This window comes from Phyllostomus hastatus, unplaced genomic scaffold (assembly GCF_019186645.2).
Source record: "Phyllostomus hastatus isolate PE091 unplaced genomic scaffold, TTU_PhHast_1.1 phas_scaffold_1224, whole genome shotgun sequence".
Taxonomy (NCBI): domain Eukaryota; kingdom Metazoa; phylum Chordata; class Mammalia; order Chiroptera; family Phyllostomidae; genus Phyllostomus; species Phyllostomus hastatus.
In genome coordinates this window covers 1,912,162-1,934,396 of record NW_025334008.1, presented here as the reverse complement: position 1 = coordinate 1,934,396, position 22,235 = coordinate 1,912,162, and the positions used below count along the sequence as shown (strand labels likewise).

The window sequence follows — 22,235 nt, the reverse complement described above, 5'->3', positions numbered from 1 at the left end:
TGAGCTAGAACATGAGTCATCAGGCAGAGGTTCAGGAGACAGGTCGAAGAACCAGGGTGACAGGAGTTGGAATGTGTGGGTAGGACCTGGGAACAGGTCTCGGGCTAAACCAAAGGTCATGGCAAGTGTGGGACTTGGGATTCTTGCCAATAAGGGGGTTGCATCATGGATTTATTGTCATGGGGTCCTGACTTTATTTTCAGCCAACTGGGAATCTGACCATATGGGAGGGTTTCTCAGGAAAATTTCCTTTGTAGAGCATAAGCATATGCAATAGTGAGACCATCAGCAGCTCCCAGCATTCGAATTCTGCCTTCTCTGGTTCCTGAACTGAATGACTTTGCTCAAGAGGCCTCATCTACTTTAAAACTCCTTTTTCTCACCTGTAAAAATAAGGAAGACAATACTCACTTGAATCTATGTGAGGAATAATGACAAGTCCCAGCAAGTGTCGGACACACCATACTAAACATACAAGAAATTGAAGTTGCTTTATTCTCTGGATGATGTGGCAAGGCAACTAATATTAGTTCAGTTCCTGCTAGTTCCCATCTATTTTTCCTTCATCATTTTATTTAATCCTCTTATTTGTCTTCAGATGTAGTTTCGAGAACTTGGCTTGGATTGATGTACTCAATATTGTGTCAACATTTCTATGTTGTTATCAAATGGACTATGTCGGAGATTTTGTGAAAGAAAGGGTCCAGGAGGTGTGTAGAGTTGACAAAAGGGTGGAGAAAGAGTTGCACGTGCAAACGAGGTTAGAATTTCAGGTAGAAATTGAGTTGGGAATTAGTATGGGGCTGGGATTTGGAATCACAGTGCTAGGACTGGTGTCAGAGGTGAACTGAAGATGGTTTCGTAATGAGGACATCAACATAGACTTCCTGGAAGAGGACAGAGAGGCAGAGAGAAGTCTGAGTTGTGCCTGGAGTCAGGTTGGGGACCACTCCATGGAGACACCTAGTGTTTGGGACAAGGTTTAGTATTTTCAACCATGGGTTCAGGTTCAAGTTGAATCTGGGTTAAGGCTGGTGGAGGTGTGAGATGTATCTTGAGTTGATATTTGGAGTCAGGAGCTTGGTTAGGAAGTAGATAGTACATTGAGGTATAAATTGGACTTGATCAAGAATAAAGCAGTATTGAGGTTCAGGATTAGTTAAGACTGAGGTCTCAGGTTAAGTCTCAGGCTTGTGTAGAGGTTATAGTTGACAGCTGTGTCATAGTAAAGACTGGAGTTGGAATTATGGTTGAAATCAGGGCTGCAGTGCTGCCCACCCCCTCATAAATTCTTGATAAAATCCGACCATGCCTTCTCATTGAATTTGATGCAACACTGTCCATCAAATGAGAGACCTCGAAGCCCTAACATCCCTATCTCCTTCATCACAAGTTCTGTTCAATCCATCGTTGTGGTCTGTTGATTTTCCCTCCTAAATGCTTCATGAATCCTTCCACTTGTTACCTACCATTGGTTCCTCCCCAATGGCCTTATCTGAGTCACCATCATCTCTCACTTGGACAACAACAATGGCCTTTTCATGTCTGTTCATCTCCTTCGAATCCTCCTCCATAGTAGCCAGAATGATATTATGAAAATACAAAAATTTTATGTCATTTTCCTGAATAAAGTCCAAGCAGTTCACCATTGTCTATAAGGTAAAGACCAACTCACCATGATGCCCAAGATGCTTCGTTGTCTGGTTCCAGACATCATCTGTTCCCTGAGCTCCATCCACATTACCCTTCAATCTCAGGACCTTTGTACCTGCTTTTTTTTTCTACGTGATATTCTCCATTTTTTGTAGTTCATGCTTATTGTTCTTTCCACTCCCAGGTCTTTGTTGCCTCCTGAGTCAAATCTCCTTGGAAAGGCTTTTATAATTCTTTGTACCTTTATTTCAGAGTACACATTAAAGTAAATTTACTATCTTTATATACCAGTGTTATGATTATTTTTTCTTTTTAAAGTTGAGTGGCACTTTTTTGAATGAAGGAACTCTTTGTGTCCAGGTCTGTAGCCCACTCTGCTATAGAGCTAGTCTCAGTACATATGAACTAAGTGAATAAATGGTTGAGTCTGAAAGATGCAGTGGGAAGAGAACAGCAGAAAGAGCTATGCTGCAGATAAGATTGGGTGTATTGGTTAATTTGGATTCCACATAGACACTCCAGTTAGAATTAGATTTGGATGTATGGTTTGGAATCAAATTCTCAACTTGATATGAAATTTGGACACAATGTTGATATTTGAATTTAAAAGAAGAAAAAGTTTGGCTGTGGCAACAACAAAACAACAAAACTTTAAACAAGAAAGGAAACCTGAAGATGACATGAGATGGAGGGGTTCCATGGAATGTTAATTCACCAGCTCAGGAAACTCACCAAAGACCCTGACTATCTCCATCTCCTTGTTTGTCCATCTCTGGGGCTATGGCTTTGTCTATTGGTAACTTTACTCTGTGGTTCCAAGAGGGCAGCCTCACTTCCAGAATTTACATCCACAAAGGACAACTGTTTAACAGAAGACAGAGAACTCCTCTTGTGTCTCACCCTGGAAAGAAGAAAGCAGTTCCCAGAAGTAGCCCAGTAGTTTCCCCCTCACTCCTCATTGGTCCTCACTACATCGCATGTCCATTTCTAAATCAATCCCTGCAAAGCAGAATATGGCTCTGTGTTTGGTGCAGTAACGCTTCTCTGTACTCGCCAAGAGCAGAGCAGATTACCCAAACTAAATCAAGGTTCTGACAAATGGCAGATGGAGTTAATGCTTGGGTAACCCACAATATCGTCTATTATGGAGCCAAATTATGGGGGACAGGGAGAGAATTGCATTAGAGGTCAAAACTGAGGTAAAAATGGGCTCACACTGAGGAATGAAACATATTTTGGTGTTCGCTCTGCTTAGGATTCAGTGATTCCCAAGTAACTACATGAATCCATCCACCTGCTCCTTCAAGATTTTGTTTAAACATCCTCTTCACATGGAGTCTTTCCAACCACCTTTCCTAAGAGTATAGCCACAGGGCTGCTGAGAAAAAGGGAAACCAATAATGCCCTATCTCTCCTTCTGGTCTTATTTTTCTCCATAGCACTTATAGCCACATAATGAACTATAAACTTGAAATCCTTCTCTTTCTCCTTCTTTACTAAAGAATACCCCTCACTGGAATGAGAGCTTCTGTGAAAGAATTTTGCCCTTTTGTTGATGCTGTGTCCCCATCACCCAGAATAGATTCTGCAACAAAGTAAATGTTCAGTGGAATTTCCTCAGTGACTACAATGGGCAAAGATGAATATACCAGAAATTCAACTTGCCTTCGATATAATGAAACTGACTCAAATCTACTTCAAAATGAAGCAGACTATATAAATCAGAAAAAAACTAGTGTAGACTATTATACAAAAGTATAAAAGGAGAAGTATTATAAATGCCCTAAGACAAAAAAAAATTGTTCAGTATATTCTATAGAGTAAATAAAAGGTAACGTTCGATAATGTTGAGCACAGACATTTTTGTTACAAATATGTGATACGTATAAAAATCTAAGTGAAACAGTAAACAGTTTCACTTAGGAACAGTTTGGTGGGTGGAGTTAGCAGAGCCTTCTTATTTAATTCACCCCCATACATTAGTCTTGGGGTTGGGTTCAAGCTCAAAGACACATCTGACATTCAGACTGGACAAGTTTCCACAGGCTGCCCAGAGTTAGGGGGAAAGGTCTAGGGATTGAGGGAATGAAAATTGGCCACCCTGTAGAACCCAGGACACAGTCCATTCCTGAGTTGGGCAGATCCCTGACCCCTGTTTCTGCACCCGGCCCCTCCCTGGGTAGCTGCCACTAGGGATGGTGGATCTAGAATGTGCTGGGGCCAACCTCCCTGGGTACTGCCCCAACCTGGCCTTGGAAGTGGGGGGAGAGGTAGAGTTCATGCCAATGGCTCTAGCTGCCTCAAGAGTTCCAGATAAGAACAAATGCAGGTAGGAGCATCCCAGAGTTGAGTTCACCTGCACTCCACGACCCTGGGTTTTGGATGGGGTGTGTGTGCTATAAGAAGGCTGGTATTGCACAGGGCAGGGCACAGTTGAACCCCAACCTGCTCTGAAGCCCAGATCATATCAGACCCACCGCAGGTGAGGAGCCTCATTTGGGGTGAGGTTGGTGCCAGTGGATGGACAGCTGACTCTTGTTCCTAAGCGGGGAGCAACAGAGGCCAAAATTTCTGGTTGTGAGAAAGAGGGGTGGGAGGCCTGGAGTTTTTGGTCTTTTACCTAAAAGGGACTTGGGATACAGAATTATAAATGTGGCGACATAGGAAGCCAGATCCCCAGGTCCTAAGTAGAGAAGGGTGTCTCCAGCCTAGACTTCTGTGGATGAGGAAGAAGGAAGGTGCAGACTAGGGGCTCCTGGGCCTGAGGGTGCAGAAGGGCCTGGGGACCAGGACTCCTGGTTCCTGAACTCTCTGTCTTTCCAGTCCCAGCAGAAGACGCCTTTCCTCCTTCCTCCGAGCAGCAGCCCCCGGACGGCCCCAGAGGCCACATGGCAGGTCCCCGTTTCTCGCCCTTACTGATCCTGCTGCTGTCCTTAGCCCTGGGAGCTGCTGGACTAGAAGGTAAGGGCCAGATGGGGAGGCCTGACCTTGCCCTATGCCTGACACTGTCCTCACCTTCTCTGTCCAAAAAGTCCCCCAGTTAGGACCCCGCCCCCTGCAGCAGCTTCCTCCCAGGCAGACAGGGCTCTCTTGCTGAGGCCCCCTTCCCTCCTGCTTCCTTCTGACTCCTGGGGTCCCTGTGCCCTCCAGGCTGCCTTCTGCCCTCCGTGTCTTTCCCATCAGCCTCTGGGGTTGTCTCCAGACCAGGCGCCCCCCACCCCGGGTCCCAAGCAGGCTCCCTCCGTGGGTCCCCATCTCTGTCTGCAGCTTTCTCTGCCCTGTGCTCAGTTTCTGCCCCAGCCCTTATCCACGCCTTCATGTCTGTCTCTCTCCCTCACTGTCTCTGAGCATCCATCCCCTGTGACCTCAGTCTTCCCCTGGTGCCTGCTACCCACGCTCTTTCCATGTCTCCATGCAGCCAACAACACCGGCGAAAGGATTATTAATGGATTTCTGTGTCCAAAAGGCAAGCAGCCCTGGCAGGTGGCCCTGTTTGAGGGTCATAAGTTCCACTGTTCAGGTGTGCTACTCAGCGAGCTGTGGGTGCTCACGGTCGCCCACTGCCACCTGAGGTATGTGACAGGGGAGCCACGGCGACTCCATTTCTCTCTCTGCGTCCTCCTCCACGTCTCTCTGAGCCCCTCCACCTTGGCCCCGGGCCTCTGTCCCCTTCCCTGTAGGGCTTGGTCCCCCCTCTTTCAGTCACATGGTCTCTTTCTAAGTGCTGCTTTTTGTTTTTAAGTGAGTACCTCGTGCAAATGGGCAGTGATATTTTACTCCATGGGGATGGGCAGAGAATCAGAGCCACAAAGTCGTTCATCCACCCTCGGTTTAGTGAAGTCACGCATGTTAACGACCTCATGCTGGTGAAGCTGAGCGCTCCAGCCCCGCTGTCCTCAACGGTGAAGATAATCAGCGTGTCCTCCCAATGCAAACCTCCTGGGACCAAATGTACTGTTTCCGGCTGGGGCAGCATTGCCATGGATATAGGTGAGGCTGCCTCTGGGACCCATTAAACCAGACATGGCTCCCTTTTTTATTTTTATTTTTTTCAGATCCAGGACACAGGTAACAGACCCAAGATCCCAGGCCCCCCATTTCTCTCCTCCTTCACTCTGGCATCCAGTCACCCAGGCCCCCCACCATCAGACTCAGGAGCCCTGAACTTTAGTCCCCTTCCTCCACTCCCACTTCCTTCTGTCCCAGAGCTGAGACTCTGTCTCACACACCCAGGAGTTTAGAACCCCATCCACCTCTTCACCTAGACCAACAATTCCTGTACCCCAGATGCATCTCCAGAGACCTGGGTATGGAGGACTCAGCTCCCACCTCCCTCAGACACAAGAGCATTTGCCTCTAGGTACCTCTTCCCACTAGGGACTGAGGGCCTGAGCATCCAGGCCTTCAGTCCCTTCCAGTCTCAGTCCCAGAAGGTCAAACACAAGCCCCTTCCACCCTCAGGACCAGCTGTCCAAGAGATATGTCCCTTTTCATGAGCACAGCATTGAGTCACCCTCCTCTTCTTCCTTCAATGTCCAGGGCCCCTACTCTTTACATCAGGCCCTGTGCGTCCACCGGACCAAGCTTCTGACTGTCCTGCTATCTTTCCCAACAGTGACATACCCAAAAGCGCTCATGTGCTCGCACGTAAGCATCTACCCCTACATGTACTGCAAGAGGACTTTTCCTACAATATCGAGAAGATACATGACCTGTGCTGCTCCCCCCAACAGACTCTCCTACATGTGCAAAGTGAGTCCCCTCCTCTCCTGTCCTGGGTCCCACTTCCTCTCAAGGTGGATGGAGCCTGTCTTCCTTCTGTCCAGAGTCTGGGGGCCTGGCCCTGGTGCCCAGCCTCCCCTAGCACCTGGCCAGTCTCACTGTCCTGTTCTCTCTGCTCAGTCCTCTGCCTTCCTCAGAGTGGGAGCCCGGGATGGGGGCCCACGTGGCCCTGGGGGTGGGCACAGGGTTGAAGATTAGAAACTGAAGGTGGGGAAATGGGTGAGCCTATGGAAAAAGCAGGGAGGCAGGAGCTACTAGCAAAACTTTAAGGGGCACCAAAAGCTCAGTGACCAAGATGACTCCTATTCCAATGAAATATTTAAATATACTTCATGCAAAAAAAATTGATGTGAACAAAATATCAAACTTTCCAACAAAGAGCAATCAGAATTGACTGATTTGCCACTTGCCTCGGGCTCCTATGGGGTTCAGCACAGCACTGTGCAGACCCTGTGTTTATCTACAGTTGGAATACTGCTTTGTCATAAGTATAATTCATATTAAATTTGATTTTTAAGGTATGCAGTAAAATACTCACTGCAGTCACTGAGATGTGCCTGAGGTTAACGTCCTGCTTCTATGTCTTTGTTCCTGGTCCTAATTCTTGGAAAAGAATTAGCCCCTCCTTCTCTTGGTCCCCTCTCCCTCATCTCTGTAACCCCCTCTCTGTTTCTGAGAATAAACTTGCCTCATTTCTCTCCTACACCTCATTTAATTTCCTTGTTTTCTTCTGATCCATGTGGGATCTCTTCTCTTCCTTTCCCTTTTCTTCCTTCCTCCTTCTTCCCTCCTCCCTCTCCTTTCTCCTCCTTCTCCTCCTTCCTCCTCTTCTTTCTTCTTCTTCTCCTTCTCCTTCCCCTTCTCCTTCCTTCTCCTCCCTCTCTCTCTCCCCCTGCCTCTGTCACTCTTACTTTCTCCATCTTCATCTTTTGCCACACGCCCAAGATTTCTGCTTCTCTTTCTTCATTTTACTTCCCTTTCTTCTCACCATCCTTCTCTCTACCCCTCTCTCTTCCACTCCCATCTTTTACCTCTTAGTACCCCCACACTCTTTTCTCACATCTGCACTCTCAACTTCCAGGAAGGTGAAATGGTGTGTGTTAAAGGGTTAATGGGGCAGGGATGTGTGTTCTAAAAACTCGGGGGCTCCCCTTGTCCCCTACTATTGTGCAAGCTATGTTGGAACACAGAGCCCCACATTTGGGACAGTCCCACATTTGGTTTAACGCATCCCTCCCATCTTCTTAAATTTCATATATTTGAACCTGGTAGTCCGTACTTTTACTTTGCAATGTACCCTGTAAATTATGGCATTGGTCTGGCCCCTGGCTTGAGGACTACCTTGTTGCCCAACCCTGGATAAACAAATGTATCAGATTCCCTGGAGATAATGCTCCCTCTTCTAGTGCCTTGACAGAGTAGTTCACTATGGGGGGAAAAATTTGGGCTCTGACTTCCTGGAAGCCCCCCCCACTCCCTGTGACTGGTCCCATTGGCCAGTGCTCAAATCAACATGTTCAGAAAACACCGTTTCTCCTTTCCAGGGTAACATTGATTCTTACTCTCCCATTGGTTCACAGAGGCAATGAGTCTCTTCTCATTGGCCAGGGTGGAAGGCTGGGGTCTGGCAGGACTAAGACTTGATAACCTCAGAGTATATGAGACTTCAGTGTTGGTTGCTCTGGAGCTAAAGCTAATCTCTTTCCCTTCCAGCTTGACTCGGGCAATCCACTGATGTGCGGAGGCTCCCTACAAGGCCTGTTGTCCTCTGCATATTTCCCTTGTCGACCACCATTCGACCCAATCATCTACATCCGCCTATGCAAGTACCACAAGTGGATTTATGAAACCATGAAAAGTAATTGCTAATTTCTCCACACTCTCACCTCTCCATCCCTATGCCCTGAACAGGAAGTTCACATAAATAAAGACATCCATGATTTATAGCCATATTTGACTTTAACTTTATCATTTTCAAAATCATATTAAAATGTCAACAATATTCTAATAAAGATCTCACCTATAAGTGGAAACTAATCAACAAAACAAATAAATGAGCAAAAAAACCCCAAAAACCAGAGTCATGGAAGTAAAGAACTAACTGACAGTAACCAGAGGGGAGGGGAGAGGGAGATAACAGTAGAAAGTAGAGGAAGGGTCAAGTCAAAGAACATGTACAAAGGACTCATGAACAAGGACAATGGGGTGGGGATTGTCTTTGGGAACTGGGGTTGGATAGGGCAGGGGAGAGCAACAGCAGGGGGAGGGCAGGATGGGGACAACTGTAACTGGACAAGAGTAAACAATATATAAATAATAAATAAACAAACAAATAAATAAATAATTTTAAAACCTATAAATAAAAACAAAACTCAAAAACCTCAGGTCTGGTAAAGGTGCAGTGAGACCTGCAGTTTCACCACTGGGACTGTAAATTGCTACAATGTTTATAGAAGAAAGGCAAAGCAAGGTGAATCCAGGGTCTTATTGATTACTTTTGACCTAGTAATTTTAGTAAATCCAAAATGTGGGCAGGATTTGAAATCATCACAACATCGTTTGTCATAGAACAGTGGCAACACTGAACATGTTCCAAATTATTGGATTTTTTTATGTAAAACATAAACTGATGTAGGAAAAGGATACTAATGAAGCTTCTCAAGATAATATTTACGAAAAATTATTGCAAGAAATGTTATGCAAGAATGTTGATGCTATCTGACACAAAATTTAAAAAGATACAACAATGTATATGAATGGAGTCCTCACCATGTAAAATAAAATGGTCACCGAATAAAACTGGACAGAGCATGGACCAACCACACATGGACATAGTCATGAGTGCCTCCTTCTTTCCATTTTCCTTTCTGTTCCTGTGCACTTTTATAACCTGACAAATGCAGGTGGAAACCTCTGAAGAGCTCAGGTTGGGGAGAGACCTTAAAAGAGGGAGATGGGAAGGGAATATGGATCTGATTCTGAGTTTTCACTTTGTCTCCTTCCCCCAACCCCTCACTGGCTCAGTGGCATGTTTGTGTACATTTTCCAGACCTCAGTTTTCCCACCCAAAAAAATGAGGGAGAGAGGAAAAGGAGAGGGAGAAGGAAAAGAGGGAAGAAAGGAGGGAGGACAGAAATGCCTTCTTCATAAGTGTGCAAAGGGATGGGAAAGAGGTTTTGAGCATTTCACAGGTGACAAAGAAGTAGAGAAGGAGGGTTTGCATAACGGATAGTGCTGGCTCTGAGACAGGACACAGGAGTCCAGTGAGGGCCTGCTCAAGTGAGCAGCCAGAGTCTGGAGTGAAAGAGGCCAGTGGGGGTGAGAACCTGGGTAAGTGGGCTCCTGTCCTCACAGAATTCAGGGGCGGGGTGGGGGGGGGGACTCTGGAAGGAAGGAGGGAAGAGGAAGCAGTCCCCTGTGACTCAGAGCTTAGCAAGGTCTCCTGATGCTTGGTGTCCTGGACTCCCTGGGCAGTCAGACCCTGTTGACTGAGGGATCTTCTCCCAACCAAGACTCACCATTTTCAGGCACTTTTCATGTTTTTCTCTGAGAAGTCCCTTCTAACCAACATCCTCCAGATATTTCCTCATGTCATCTCATCCCTCTTTTGTATCTTTCTGTACCCACATCTAAACACCTCCATATTGCAGACATTTTGCTGAAACAGATATTTTGCACAGGGGAATCTGAGAAACCCCTCCTCCCACAAAATACAGAAGCCAACCTTCCCAACCTCCCCTTCCTCAGACCCAAAGTCTGGACCCCCAGTCTCTGCTCAGACCTGGGAGTTTGAACACCCAGTCACCTTCTTTCTCAGACCCAGGACTTCAAACCCCAGGTCATTCATATCTCAGGCCCAGAAGGCTGTAACCCAATATTCTTCTTTCTCAGACCCAGGATCCAGGCTTCAACCCCTTGCTTTCTCAGACCCAGTATTCTGGCCTCACAGTCCCCTCCTTTCCACCCTAAAGTTCAGACCACTAGCCTCGCCCTTTCTCTGACCACTGACGAATTGAAAAATGTCTGGGATTTTGGTCACCGACCCCCATGAAGCTCCATCACCTTCCCCTCTCCCCCACATACTACCCCAAAACAATATTCTAGCTAAAATTTTAAAAAGTAACAAAGCCCAGTAGTTGCACTAAGTCTGTCTGGAGACTCCTGGTCCTGCCTCTCACCTCGTTTACACAAGCCTGGAGGCAAATTCTTTGCCATGACTTGTGATAACCCTCTTGGAATTCATACAAAGGAAAGCCGAGATATCACTAGGATTGGACAGATAGTGAGATGGAAAGAACATGTTCCTTCTACAGGGCATGCAGGATAGTTAACATCACATGTAAAGAGTTCACCAGGGTAGTCAGGTAAAGGACAACAATGAGGAATGCTGGGGTCATCTCTTCCCAGTCTCTGGGTATTTATCTCTGCAGTTCTGGAGAACAGATCATACTGACATTTAAAGTTGTTTTTATTCCAGATGCACAAAACCAATGGCCAGGGCCTGCTCAAGGTTAAGGTTTATCTATCACATAGGCCTTAGGACATGACTTCAGGCAATAACCCACTCAGTTAAAAAAAAATGTATGATCAGAACATCTTGTGGGGTCACTTTCAGTTACTGAACTTCTCTGGCTTGCCAGGTAGTTATATTCTTGCTCATGTTTCTCCTCATCTCATCATGGTCTTGAGTCACTCCAAGACCCCACACTCCTCCACACTTCCTCATGTTGTAGAAACTCTGCAGCCATTGATCCACTATGCCCAAAAAGTTAAGACCCCTTCTTGCACAAAACTAGGAGCCAAGTCTCCCAGACCCTTATCTCTCAGATCCAGGAGTCCAGACAGTTCCTTCCCCAGGACCACAGTCAAGGTCCCAGCTCCCTTTCATTCTGAGCCCAAAAATCTAGACATCCATCGAGATCCTTTCTTTGGTAATTTGGAGTCAAGAGAACCTCTTATTCTTCTTCACAGTGAAGAATTGGGGTTCATATCAGAAAGGCAATGTGACTCACCAGGAAGCAGCAAAGCCAGGTCAAGTCCTACTGATCCATCACTTCTTAAGAGACCATGGGAGGCTATAGAACCCACCAAAGGCATCCTGGGCTGTACTGAGGACCAGGTTGCCTGCTGTGACATTACCAGTGACTCCCCACCTTTCATCTTCCATGTTGAAGCTGACATTGTCCTCAATGACCATTGTGTCAAGCTCATTTGCTGGTATGCCAATGAATGTGACTATAGAAACAGGATGGTGAATCATATGGTCCACATGGCCTCCAAATGCTAACAGGTCCCTGGACCACCAGCTTGAGTGAGAGGAGGAGACACCCTCAGTTACTAGGAAGCCTTTGTGCCAAGTCTATCCCAAATCCAGTGATAATCCCCTGGCCTCTGTGTTTTTCATACCAAACCCCCTGTATAAGGATGGGGGGCCTGGGGAGCCATACCTTGTCATTCATCATCAATAAAACTTTACCTCCCCTCAAGAAAAAGCTGTTGTGAAGGTTATATGAGATGTGAGCATGTATACAGCTTTCAGCTCCTAAAAGGGCCAGGGAGATATTTTCCTTCAAGTCTATAGCTCAAAGGCTAATAAGAAAGGTAAATTCACCTTTGGTCATTAATTCAACATTTACTTGTATGGGTCTGACAGGCCCCAAGTGCTGAGTTGTATGAGTCCCTTTCCTTGTGGGGTTGCCTGATAGGTGGGGGAACTAGACAATGAACAAATACATATCAAATAAAACAAGATATAGGGTGAGTGCTATAATGAAATATCATAGATGACAAGAAGGTAGAAAGTGATAGAGGAGTGGTTTTTTTTATTCTGAATGGTGAGAGAGGGCCTCCAGGAGGAAGTGATGTTTGGACAAAGTAGGATTCAGCTGAGATGGAGTACTTTGGGGTCTGGGGTGGTAAAACTGGGGAGAGAGGCTCAGGGTGTCACAAAGGGCTCCTCCAAATCCTCCAATTCCCTGATTCTTAATGTTAAAATGACTCAGAGAAAGACACAAAAGGCAGCTCCAGTGGACCTTTTACTCTAGGTGGAGAAAAGGAAACAGCAGGCCCATGGCTTTGTTTAAGGAGGTGAGAAGTGGTAAGCCCTGTGAAGTGGGCCAGAAAGCTCCCCTGGGCAGCTGTTGGCTCACAGACTTGGGTGGAAGAAAGAGGTTTCTCTCTCTCTCTCTCTGAAAACTTACAAACTCTGCCCCCTCAGAGAGCTTTCCTCACACCCTCAACTGTGCAGAAGTAGAACTCCTTCCCCAGACGCTGTGTGAGGGTGTCTAACCTGGGCGAGTCACAGAGGCATGGTCTGTGCAGGAGGTGGCAGTGGAGCTGACTGATGCCAGGTGAGTGACCTCTGAGACCTCTTTCCATCCTCATCTCTCACACTTGTAAAGGCTGGAGGAGTGGCAGTGGATAACTACACAGTTGTCACCCACAGAGGTCTTCCCTGTCTGTACACAGTGAGAAAAAGATTCCGAAGACCTACTTTCCCTGTGGGTCACACAGCACAGGGGTCAGGAGTGTTGCACATGTGTGTTCTTTTACTTGAGAACTCCTGTCTGCAGATGAGGGTCAGGAAGGAGGAGAAGTTAAAGAGGGTGAGAGGAGATGCCCATGGAGGACAGAGCCTGAGAGTAGACCACACACAACCTTCTACTCCCTTTCCGAGTGTTAATTCCTGACAGTTGTGCTGACTCTGCCATTGACCAGCTAGTCAGCCACTTTGGTTTGGCATGTGACTAAGTTCCCTACAACAGCTGCCTGCTCCTATGATGGGTTTTTTGGGGCAGTAATGCTCTCTCCCCATTGGCCAAGGAATGGTGACATGGATTTCAGTGCTCCTTCAAAGATGCCCCATCCCCATGATGACAAACCTTGGAATTTCCTGCAGATTAAACACTCTTTCCCATGGGCTACACCTCCAGTTCTCAGGGCTCTCAGTGGCTTTGTCCTCTTTGTAGAAGCCCCACCCCCTTTGTCAATGATTGACCCCTGAAGATGATGCTCCAAGGCATCATTCTTCCCCACTGGTGAGGACCACAGTTATTCCTTCAGCGTTCCTGTCGTGTGTGTGTGTGTGTGTGTGTGTGTGTGTGTGTGTGTGTGTGTGCAAGGACCTCTGCCCATTTGTCATATGTTTTCTAACTGGATTCAGTGTTCAGTGTTCTCTTCACTGGATGCAGGGAAGGAAGCATTACCGGCTCAATCCCCACTGTATCCTCTCTTTGAACCCTCAGGGCACCATCCTCTTCTATCTTTGGTCAGGATTTTACTCATTACTCTTAGGCATCCTGTTATGTCCTTGTACATAGAGAGATTAATTTCTAGTATTAACAATGTGGGTGGGTGATGACATAGAGGGGAAGTGACTTGTCCAGGGTGAACCAGAAACTCAAGAACAGAGAGGACTGTGCAGTGTGGCAGAGGGTCAGAGCACCCAGGAGGGGACAAAAGCTGGAAGGATCCACATAGACAGGGAGCTCGGTTCTGCCTTAGTCGGGGATCACTTGGGTGCAAGAGTCAGAGCCCCATCTAAACTGGCTGAAGCACAAGAGGGTGTTGGTTCATTTAGATGGCTAAGAAGGCTGAGGGAATGGCTCATGATCAGAGGAAGCTGACATGGGTACCAGAGTGTCAAGGTGTTGACATGGTGACTTAGGCCAATCAGCTCTTTTTCTCTTACTCTTTCCACCTCTTTCTGTTTCTCTCTCTGATGCTTTTCTGCTGTTTCTCATTTCTGCTTGTGTCTTTCCTTCTTTTATCTCATTCTAGCTCCTGTAGACTTGGACAGAACATAGCAGCTACAGACAGACTTAATTAAGCACACTCAGCAAAAACAATGACTCCCTTTCTCCTGGCATCTTGATATTAGTCCCAGGAAAGATCTCACACAGGTCCAGCTTGAACAGAGACCCTTCTCAGACTCTTGTATCCATCATTATTTCTAGGAAAGAAGTGATGATCTTGTTAGCTCACCCTTGTTTATGCATCCAAATGGGTGGGAGGGCTTAGAGAGGTATCATTGCCTATGACACCAAAATATATGAGGGGATAGCTTCCAATGAAGTGAGATATTTTTAAAGAAGGAGGAAGTGAATCCAGTAAGTCAGAAACAATTGGCCTTCAGCACACAGGGTGATGAATCAAGAAATTCCAGGACCATTGTCCAGGATTCCCCAAAACAAGGCACAGTTGGCTGGATAATTGGACTCCAGTTCTCAGGTGTGACCACGAGCTGGAAGATTAGTCATCAAGCATAGGTTCAGGAGATACATCTGAGGGTGAGGGTAGTATAGGTGAGGGTATCTGGATGGGATTTAGGAACAAGGCAGGGACTAAAACTAAGGCCACATCAGGACTTGGCTTGGGGATTATTGTCGATGATGGAGGTTACATTATGAATAGACTCATGGGGTTTTGAATTTGTTCCAACCAACTGGGAAACTGACCATATAGGAGGGTGTCTCGGGAAAATGACCCTTGCAGAGCGCAGGATTGTGCAATTGTGAGACCATCAGCAGCTCCCAGCATTCGAATTCTGCCTCTTTTGGCTGCTAAGTTGAATGACTTCTTTTAAGGGACCTCACCTACTTTAATCCTCCTTTTTCTCATCTATAAAAACAAGGAAGACAATACTCACTTGAATCTATGTGAGGAATAATTACAAGTTTCAGCAAGTGTCTGACACATCACACTAAACATAAAACAAGAAGTGAAAGGTGTTTTATTTTTTGCATGATGTGAAAGGTGATAATATTTATAGAGTTCTTGCTAGTGCCAATCCATTTTTCTTTCACCATTTTATTTAATCCTTCCATTTGTCTTGAGGTGTAGTTTTGAGAACTTGGCTTGGATTGATGTACTCAATGTTGTGTCAACATTACTATGCTGTTACTGAGTAGATTTTTTACTATAAAGACTATTTTAGAGATTTTGTGAAAGGAAGAGTCCAGGAAGTGTGTAGAGTTGACAGAAGGGTGGGGAAAGGGTTGCACGTGCAAACGAGGTTAGAATTTCAGGTAGAAATTGAGTTGAGAATTAGTGTGGGGCTGGGATTTGGAATCACAGTGCCAGGACTGGTGTCAGAGGTGAACTGGAGATGGTTTTGTGAAGAGGACGTCAATGTGGACTTTCTGGAAGAGGACAGGGAGGCAGAGAGAAGTCTGGGTTGTACCTGGAGTCAGGTTGGGGACCACTCCATGGAGACATCTAGTGTTTGGGACAAGGTTTAGTATGGTTTATAACTATGGGTTCAGGGTTCAAGTCAAGATTGAGGTGTGAGATGTAGCTTGAGTTGATATTTGGAGTCAGGAGCTTGGTCAGGAAGTAGATAGTACATTGAGGTATAAATTGGACTTGGTCAAGAATAAAGCAGTATTGAGGTTCAGGATTAGTTAAGACTGAGGTCACAGGTTAAGTCTCAGACTTGTGTAGAGGTTACAGTTGACAGCTGTATCAAAGTAAGGACTGAAGTTAGAATTATGCTTGAAATCAGGGACTGCAGTGCTGCCCACCCCGTCATAAGCTCTTGATAAAATCCGACCATGCCTTCTCATTGAATGGCAACACAGTCCATCAAACGAGAGACCTTGAAGCCCTAACATCTCCATCTCCCTCACCACAAGTTTTGTTCAATCCATCACCATAGTCTGTTGATTTTCCCTCCTAAATGCTTCATGAATCCTTCCACTTGTTACCTACCATCGGTTCCTCCCCAATGGCCTTATCTGAGTCACCATCATGTCTCACTTGGACAGCAGTAATGATCCCTTCATGATTCCACATTCACTCCTTATCTTCTTTCACAGGGCAGCCAGATTGATATTGTGAAGTAACAAAGGTTTTATGTCAGTCCCATGAATACAGGCCAAGTGGTTCATTATTGTGCATACAGTAAAGACCAACTCACCATGATCTTCAAGGTGCTTCATTGTCGGGTTCCAGACAATCTCGGTTGTCCTAGCTCCATCACTTCTTCATTCCATCTCTGGACTTTTGCACCTGCTGTCTCCTCCCCATGGTACTCTCCAGGCCCCTTCCATGTTTTCTAGTCCTTTCATGCTTACAGGTCTTTGCACTCTCAGTTCTTTGTTCCTCCCTGGGTCAAATCCACCTGGAAGGGCTTTCACGATCCTCTGCACCTGTACTTCAGAGCACACCTTGAAATGATAAATGTGCATTTGGATTCCAATGATTTGATTATTTTTCCTTTTATGCTTGACTACTTTCCTTGTAGAGAGGGGCTCGGTGTGTCCAGGTCTGTGCTTCACTGTATCCTCAGCACCTAGCCCAGCCTGGTACGGAGCTGATCTCGGTATATATTTTCTAAGCATATAAATGGCTGAGATTGGGAGAGGCTGTGGGAAGAGAACTGGAGAAAGAGCTACCACTGCAGGTCAGGTTGGGTTTGTTTGTTAATTTGGATTCCACATGGAGATTCCAGTTAGACTGAGATTTGGATTTATGGTTTGGGATCAAATTCTCAACTTGATATGAAATTTGGACACAACATAGAGAGCTCTTAGCAAAAACAGTGTGGGTATGGGAACAAAAAAGAACTTTGAACCAGAACACAAACCTGAAGACAACATGAGATGAAGGGGCTCCATAGAACATTAATTCACTAGCTCAGCAAACTCACCAAAGACCCTGACTATCTCCATCTCCTTGTTTGTCCATCTCTGGGGCTATGGCTTTGTCTTATTGGTAACTCTCCTCCATGGTTCCAGGAGGGCTGCCTTACTTTCAGAATTTACATCCACAAGGGACAACTGTTTAACAGAAGAAAGAGAACTCCTCTTGTGTCTCACCCTGGAAAGAAGACAGCAGTTCCCAGAAGTAACCCAGTGGTTTCCCCCTCACTCCCCATTGGTCCTCACTACATCGCATGTCCATTTCTAAACCAATCCCTGCAAAGCAGAATATGGCTCTGTGTTTGGTGCAGTAACGCTTCTCTGTACTCTCCATGAGCAGAGCAGATTACCCAAACTAAATCAAGGTTCTGACAAATGGCAGATTGAGTTAATGCTTGGGTAACCCACAATATTGTCTATTATGGGGCCAAATTATGGGAGAGAGAGAGAGAATTTCATTAGAGGTCAGAACTGAGATAAAAAATGGGCTCACACTGAGGAATGAAACATATTTTGGTGTTCACTCTGTCTAGGATTCAGTGATTCGCAAGTAGCTACATGAATCCATCCACCTGCTCCTTCAAGATTTTGTTTAAACATCCTCTTTACATGGAGTCTTTCCAACCACCTTTCCTAAGAGTATAACCACAAGGGTTGCTGAAAGAAAGGGAAACCAATAATGCCCTATCTCTCTTTCTGGTTTTATTTTTCTCCATAGCATGTACCCCCACATGAAAAACTGTAAATTTGAAGTTGTCATTTCTTTATTCAAGTTCTCCACCCACTGGAGTAAGAGCTTCGGTGAAGGGATTTTTGCTGTTTCCTTGACGCCATGTCCTCAGGAATCAGAATAGATTCTGGCTCAGAGTAAAATGCTCAGAGGCTATCACTGGAAGGAATAATACAATGACCAAAGAGGAATACACCAAGAAATTCATCCCACCGTTGTTATAATGAAAATGATTCAAAGTGAAAGAGATCACTTAAAGCAGAGGGAAAAAAATGATACTGTAGAACATTATATAACAGTATTAAAAAAGGGAGAAATGATCCTAGTGTACTAAGAGGAACAATTGTTTAGGATTTTTATACAATCAATGAGAAGTTACATTACATAAGGTTGAGTACAGATATTTTTGTTACAAATACATAACATGTATAGAAATCTGAGTGAAACAGTGAGCATTGAGTGGGTGGAGTTAGAAAAGCCTTCTCTTACTCACTCATAACCCTCTCCTAGGGTGGGTATTAGGTTCAGGCTCAAAGCCACATCTGAGACTCAGCCTGGAAAAGCTCCCACAGGCTGACCAGAGTTGGGGTGCAGCATCTAGACTCTGGACCATGCATGCGAGGGGATGAGGACAAGAAAAATGGCCAAAGCAGTGTCCCTAGGACACAGTCCATTCCTGAGCTGGGCAGGTCCTTGACCCCTGATCCTGGCCTTCAGCACCAGCATCTGGCCCCTCCCTGCATAGCTGCCAGCGGAGATGGTGGAGGCAGAATGTACTGGCGCCAAACGCCCAGGGTACAACCCACCCTGACCTCAGCAGTGAGGGTGCAGGTAGAATTCGGGCCTCTGGGTTCAGCTGCCTCAGGGGTTCCAGATACGAGCAAATGCAGGTAGGAGCACCCCAGAGCTGAACTGTACATGTGCTCTGGCCCCCGGGGGGGCGGGGATTGAGGCAGGTGTGCTACATGAGGAACTCTCTGCACTAGGTTGGACACCATTGAATCCCAACCTGCTCTGAAATGTAGATCAGGTCAGACCTGCCGCAGGTGAGAAGGAGTCGCATTTTGGGTGGGGTAGGTGTGTCTGGATGCACATCTGGCTCTTGCTCCTAAGGGGGGAGCAATAAGGGCCAAAACTTCTGGTTGTGAGAAAGGGGGGTTGGAGGTCTGGAGTTTTGGATCTTTTACTTCAAACGAACGTGGGATAGCAAATTACAAATGGGGAGGGAGAGGAAGCTCAATCCCTAGATTCAGAGTGGAAGGGTATCTCCGGCCTGGACTTCTGAGTCTGAAGAAGCAGGTGGTTGCAGACTAGGGCTCCTGGGTCTGAGGGCACAGAAGGGCCTGGGGACCAGGACTCCTGGTTCCTGAACTCTGTCCTTCCAGCTCCAGCAAAAGACATGCTTCCTCCTCCCTCCACATGGCAGCCCCCTGAGGCTCCCAGAGACTACATGGCAGGTCCCCATCTCTCACCCCTGCTGATCCTGCTGCTGTCCTTGGCCCTGGGAGCTGCTGGACTAGAAGATGAGGGCCAGACTGGGAAGCCCGACCTTGCTCCTGGGCCTGTAACTGTCCCCATCTTCTCCCTCTAGGGCATTGCCCTCTTCACAGAAACCCAGTCAGGACCCCGTCTGCCCCCACCCCTGCCCCACAGAAGCTTCTTCCCAGGCAAACAGGGCTCTCCTGCTGGGGCCCCTTTCCTCCTGCTTCCTTCTGGCTCCTGGGGATCCTGTGCCCTCCAGGCTGCCTCCTGCCCTCAGTGTCTCTCCCATCAGCCTCTGGGGTTGCCTCCAGACCAGACACTCCACCTGGGTCCTGAGCAGGCTCCCTCCATGGGTCCCCATCTCTGTCTGCAGCTTTCTCTGCCCTGTGCTCAGTCCACACCTCTCTGTCTGTCTCTCTCCCTCACTGTCTCTGAGCATCCACCCACTGTGACCTCAGTCTTCCCCTGGTGCCTGCTACCCACACTCTTTCCATGTCTCCATGCAGCCGACAATACCAAGGAAAAGATTGTTAATAAATCTCCATGTCCAAGAGGCAAGCAGCTGTGGCAGGTGGCCCTATTGTATGACAATGAGTTCCATTGTTCAGGCGTGCTGGTCAGCAAGCAGTGGGTGCTCATGGTCCCCCAGTGCCACCTGAGGTATGTGACAGGGGAGCCACAGTGACTCCTTTTCTGTCTTTGGGATCTTATCTATGTCTCCTGCTGGGCCTCTGACCCCTTGTTCCAGGTCTATGTTCCCCTATCTCTGGGGCTTTGCCCTTATCTCTTAGTCCAGTGTCTCCCTCTGAAGGTCACTTTCTGTTTCTCAAAGAGAGTATACATAGTACAAATGGGCAGTGATCTTCTGCTTGATGCGGAGCTCCTGGAGACCAAAGCTACAGAGTCATTCACCCACCCCCAGTACAACTATGTCACCCTCACTCATGACATCATGCTGGTGAAGCTACACAGTCCAGCCCAGCTGTCACCAACTGTGAGCACAGTTGATATGCCCTCCCACTGCAACCCCACTGGGACCAGATGTACTGTTTCCATCTGAGGCATCACCTCCCTCTTTGTAGGTAAGGTGACCTCTGGGACCAAGTCACTCAGGCCCAGCTCCCTTCTCCCTCAGATCCAGCAGACAGGTAACAGACCCAAGAGTCCAGATCCCCAAGCCCCTTCTTCAGACCCAGGCACCCGGGCATCCAGGCCCTCTGCCATCAGACCCAAAAGCTCTGACCTTTAGAACTTCTCCCCTAGTTCCATAATCCTTGCACCCCAGGCCTTGATTCCACATACCCAGGAGTTTAGGATCCCAGCCACCTCAGATGCATCTCCAGAGACCTAGGTATGGAGGACCCAGCTCCCACCTTCCTCAGACACAAGAGTGTTTGCCTCTAGGTACCTCCTCCCTTAGACCCAAGTATCCAGGCCCTAAGTCCCTTCCACCCTCAGTTCCAGAAGTCCAAGGTCAAACACAAGCTCTTTCCACCCTCAGGACCAGCAGTTCAAGAAATATGTCCCTTTTCATGACCATAGCACTGAGTCACCCAGCCCCATCTTCTTCAACATCCAGGGCCTTGGCTCTTTACATCACTATTCAAGGGTGCACTGGACCAAGCCTCTGACTGTCCCCCTAAATCCCCCAACAGCAGTGAATCCATTAGAGCTCATGTGCTCAATGTCAGAACCATGCCCACCATCAACTGCAAAACGTTTTACAATGTCGAATTGGGAAGACACATAATGTGCGCTGCTTCCCCAATAGAGGTTCCCAAACCTGCAAAGTGAGTCCCCTCCTCTCCTGTCCTGGGTCCCACTTCCTCTCAGGGTGGAGCCTGTCTTCCTTCCATCCAGAGTCTGGGGGCCTAGCCCTGATGCCCAGCCTCCCCTCGCACCTGGCCAGTCTCACTGTCCTGTTCTCTCTGCTCAGTTCTCTGCCTTGCTCAGAGTGGGAGCCCAGGGGGGCCCATGTAGCCCTGGGGGTGGGCATAGTGTTGAAGGTTAGAAACTGAAGGTGGGAAAATGGGGTGAGCCTATAAAAAAGCAGGGAGGCACGAGCTACTAGCAAACCTTTAAGGGGCACCGAAAGCTCAGTGACCAAAATAAATCCTTTTCCAATGAAATATTTTTAAAATAATCCATGGAAAAAAAAAAGTCCATGACAAACAAAATACAAAACTTTTCAACAAAGGGTAATCAGAATAGACTGGATTTGCCATTTGCTTTGGGCTCCTATACGGTTCAGCAGAGCACCATACTGACCCTGTGTTTCCTTGAAATTGCAATTCTGCTTTGTCCTGGAATTTTGTTTTTAAGGTAAGCATTAGAATACTCATTGCAATCACTGAAGCTAATGTCTCGCTTATATATTTTTGGATCTGGTCTTGGTTCTGAGAAAAGAAGGAGCCCCTTTTACCTCTTTGTCCTCCTTCCTTTACTCTATAATCCCCTCTCTGTCTGTGAGAGTCATCTTCCCTCATCGCTCTTCACATTTCATTCCATTTCCTCATTTTCCTCTGTGTTCTCTCTGTGTTGGGATCTCTCTCTCTCTCTCTCTCTCTCTCTCTCTCTCAATCTGCCTCTGTCACTCCTCTTATTTCCTCTATCTCTGCCTCTTTTTTCACATCCCAACATCTGCTTCTCTCTCTCCCTCTTCCTTCCCTTTCTTCTTCCCATCTTTCTCTCTACTCCTCTCTCTTCCTTTCTCATCCCTTACCTCTTAGTACCCCCACTGTCTTTGCTCACATCTGCACTCTGAACTTTCAGGGGTGGTGAAATGGTGTGTGTTAGAGGATTGATGGGACAGGGATGTGTGTTCTAAATATCAGGTGTTTCCTCTCATCCCCCACTGAGGGCCTAATTCACAATTGTGCAAGCTGTGCTGGGACCCAGAGCCCCACACTCAAGACAGTCCCACACTCAGTTTAAGGCACTCCTCTTGT

At 46.8% G+C, this 22,235-nt stretch overlaps 1 protein-coding gene across 1 annotated transcript; it reads left to right on the top strand.

Annotated features, from left to right (window-relative positions):
* Positions 1 to 4,541: 4,541 nt before the first annotated feature.
* Positions 4,542 to 19,396, top strand: LOC123830223 (kallikrein-7-like). The gene is made up of 6 exons (XM_045856225.1): positions 4,542 to 4,614; positions 5,072 to 5,225; positions 5,396 to 5,643; positions 6,269 to 6,405; positions 8,149 to 8,293; positions 19,191 to 19,396. Exons 1-6 carry the CDS (start codon positions 4,542 to 4,544, stop codon positions 19,394 to 19,396), a joined length of 963 nt encoding a protein of 320 aa, XP_045712181.1.
* Positions 19,397 to 22,235: the final 2,839 nt, after the last annotated feature.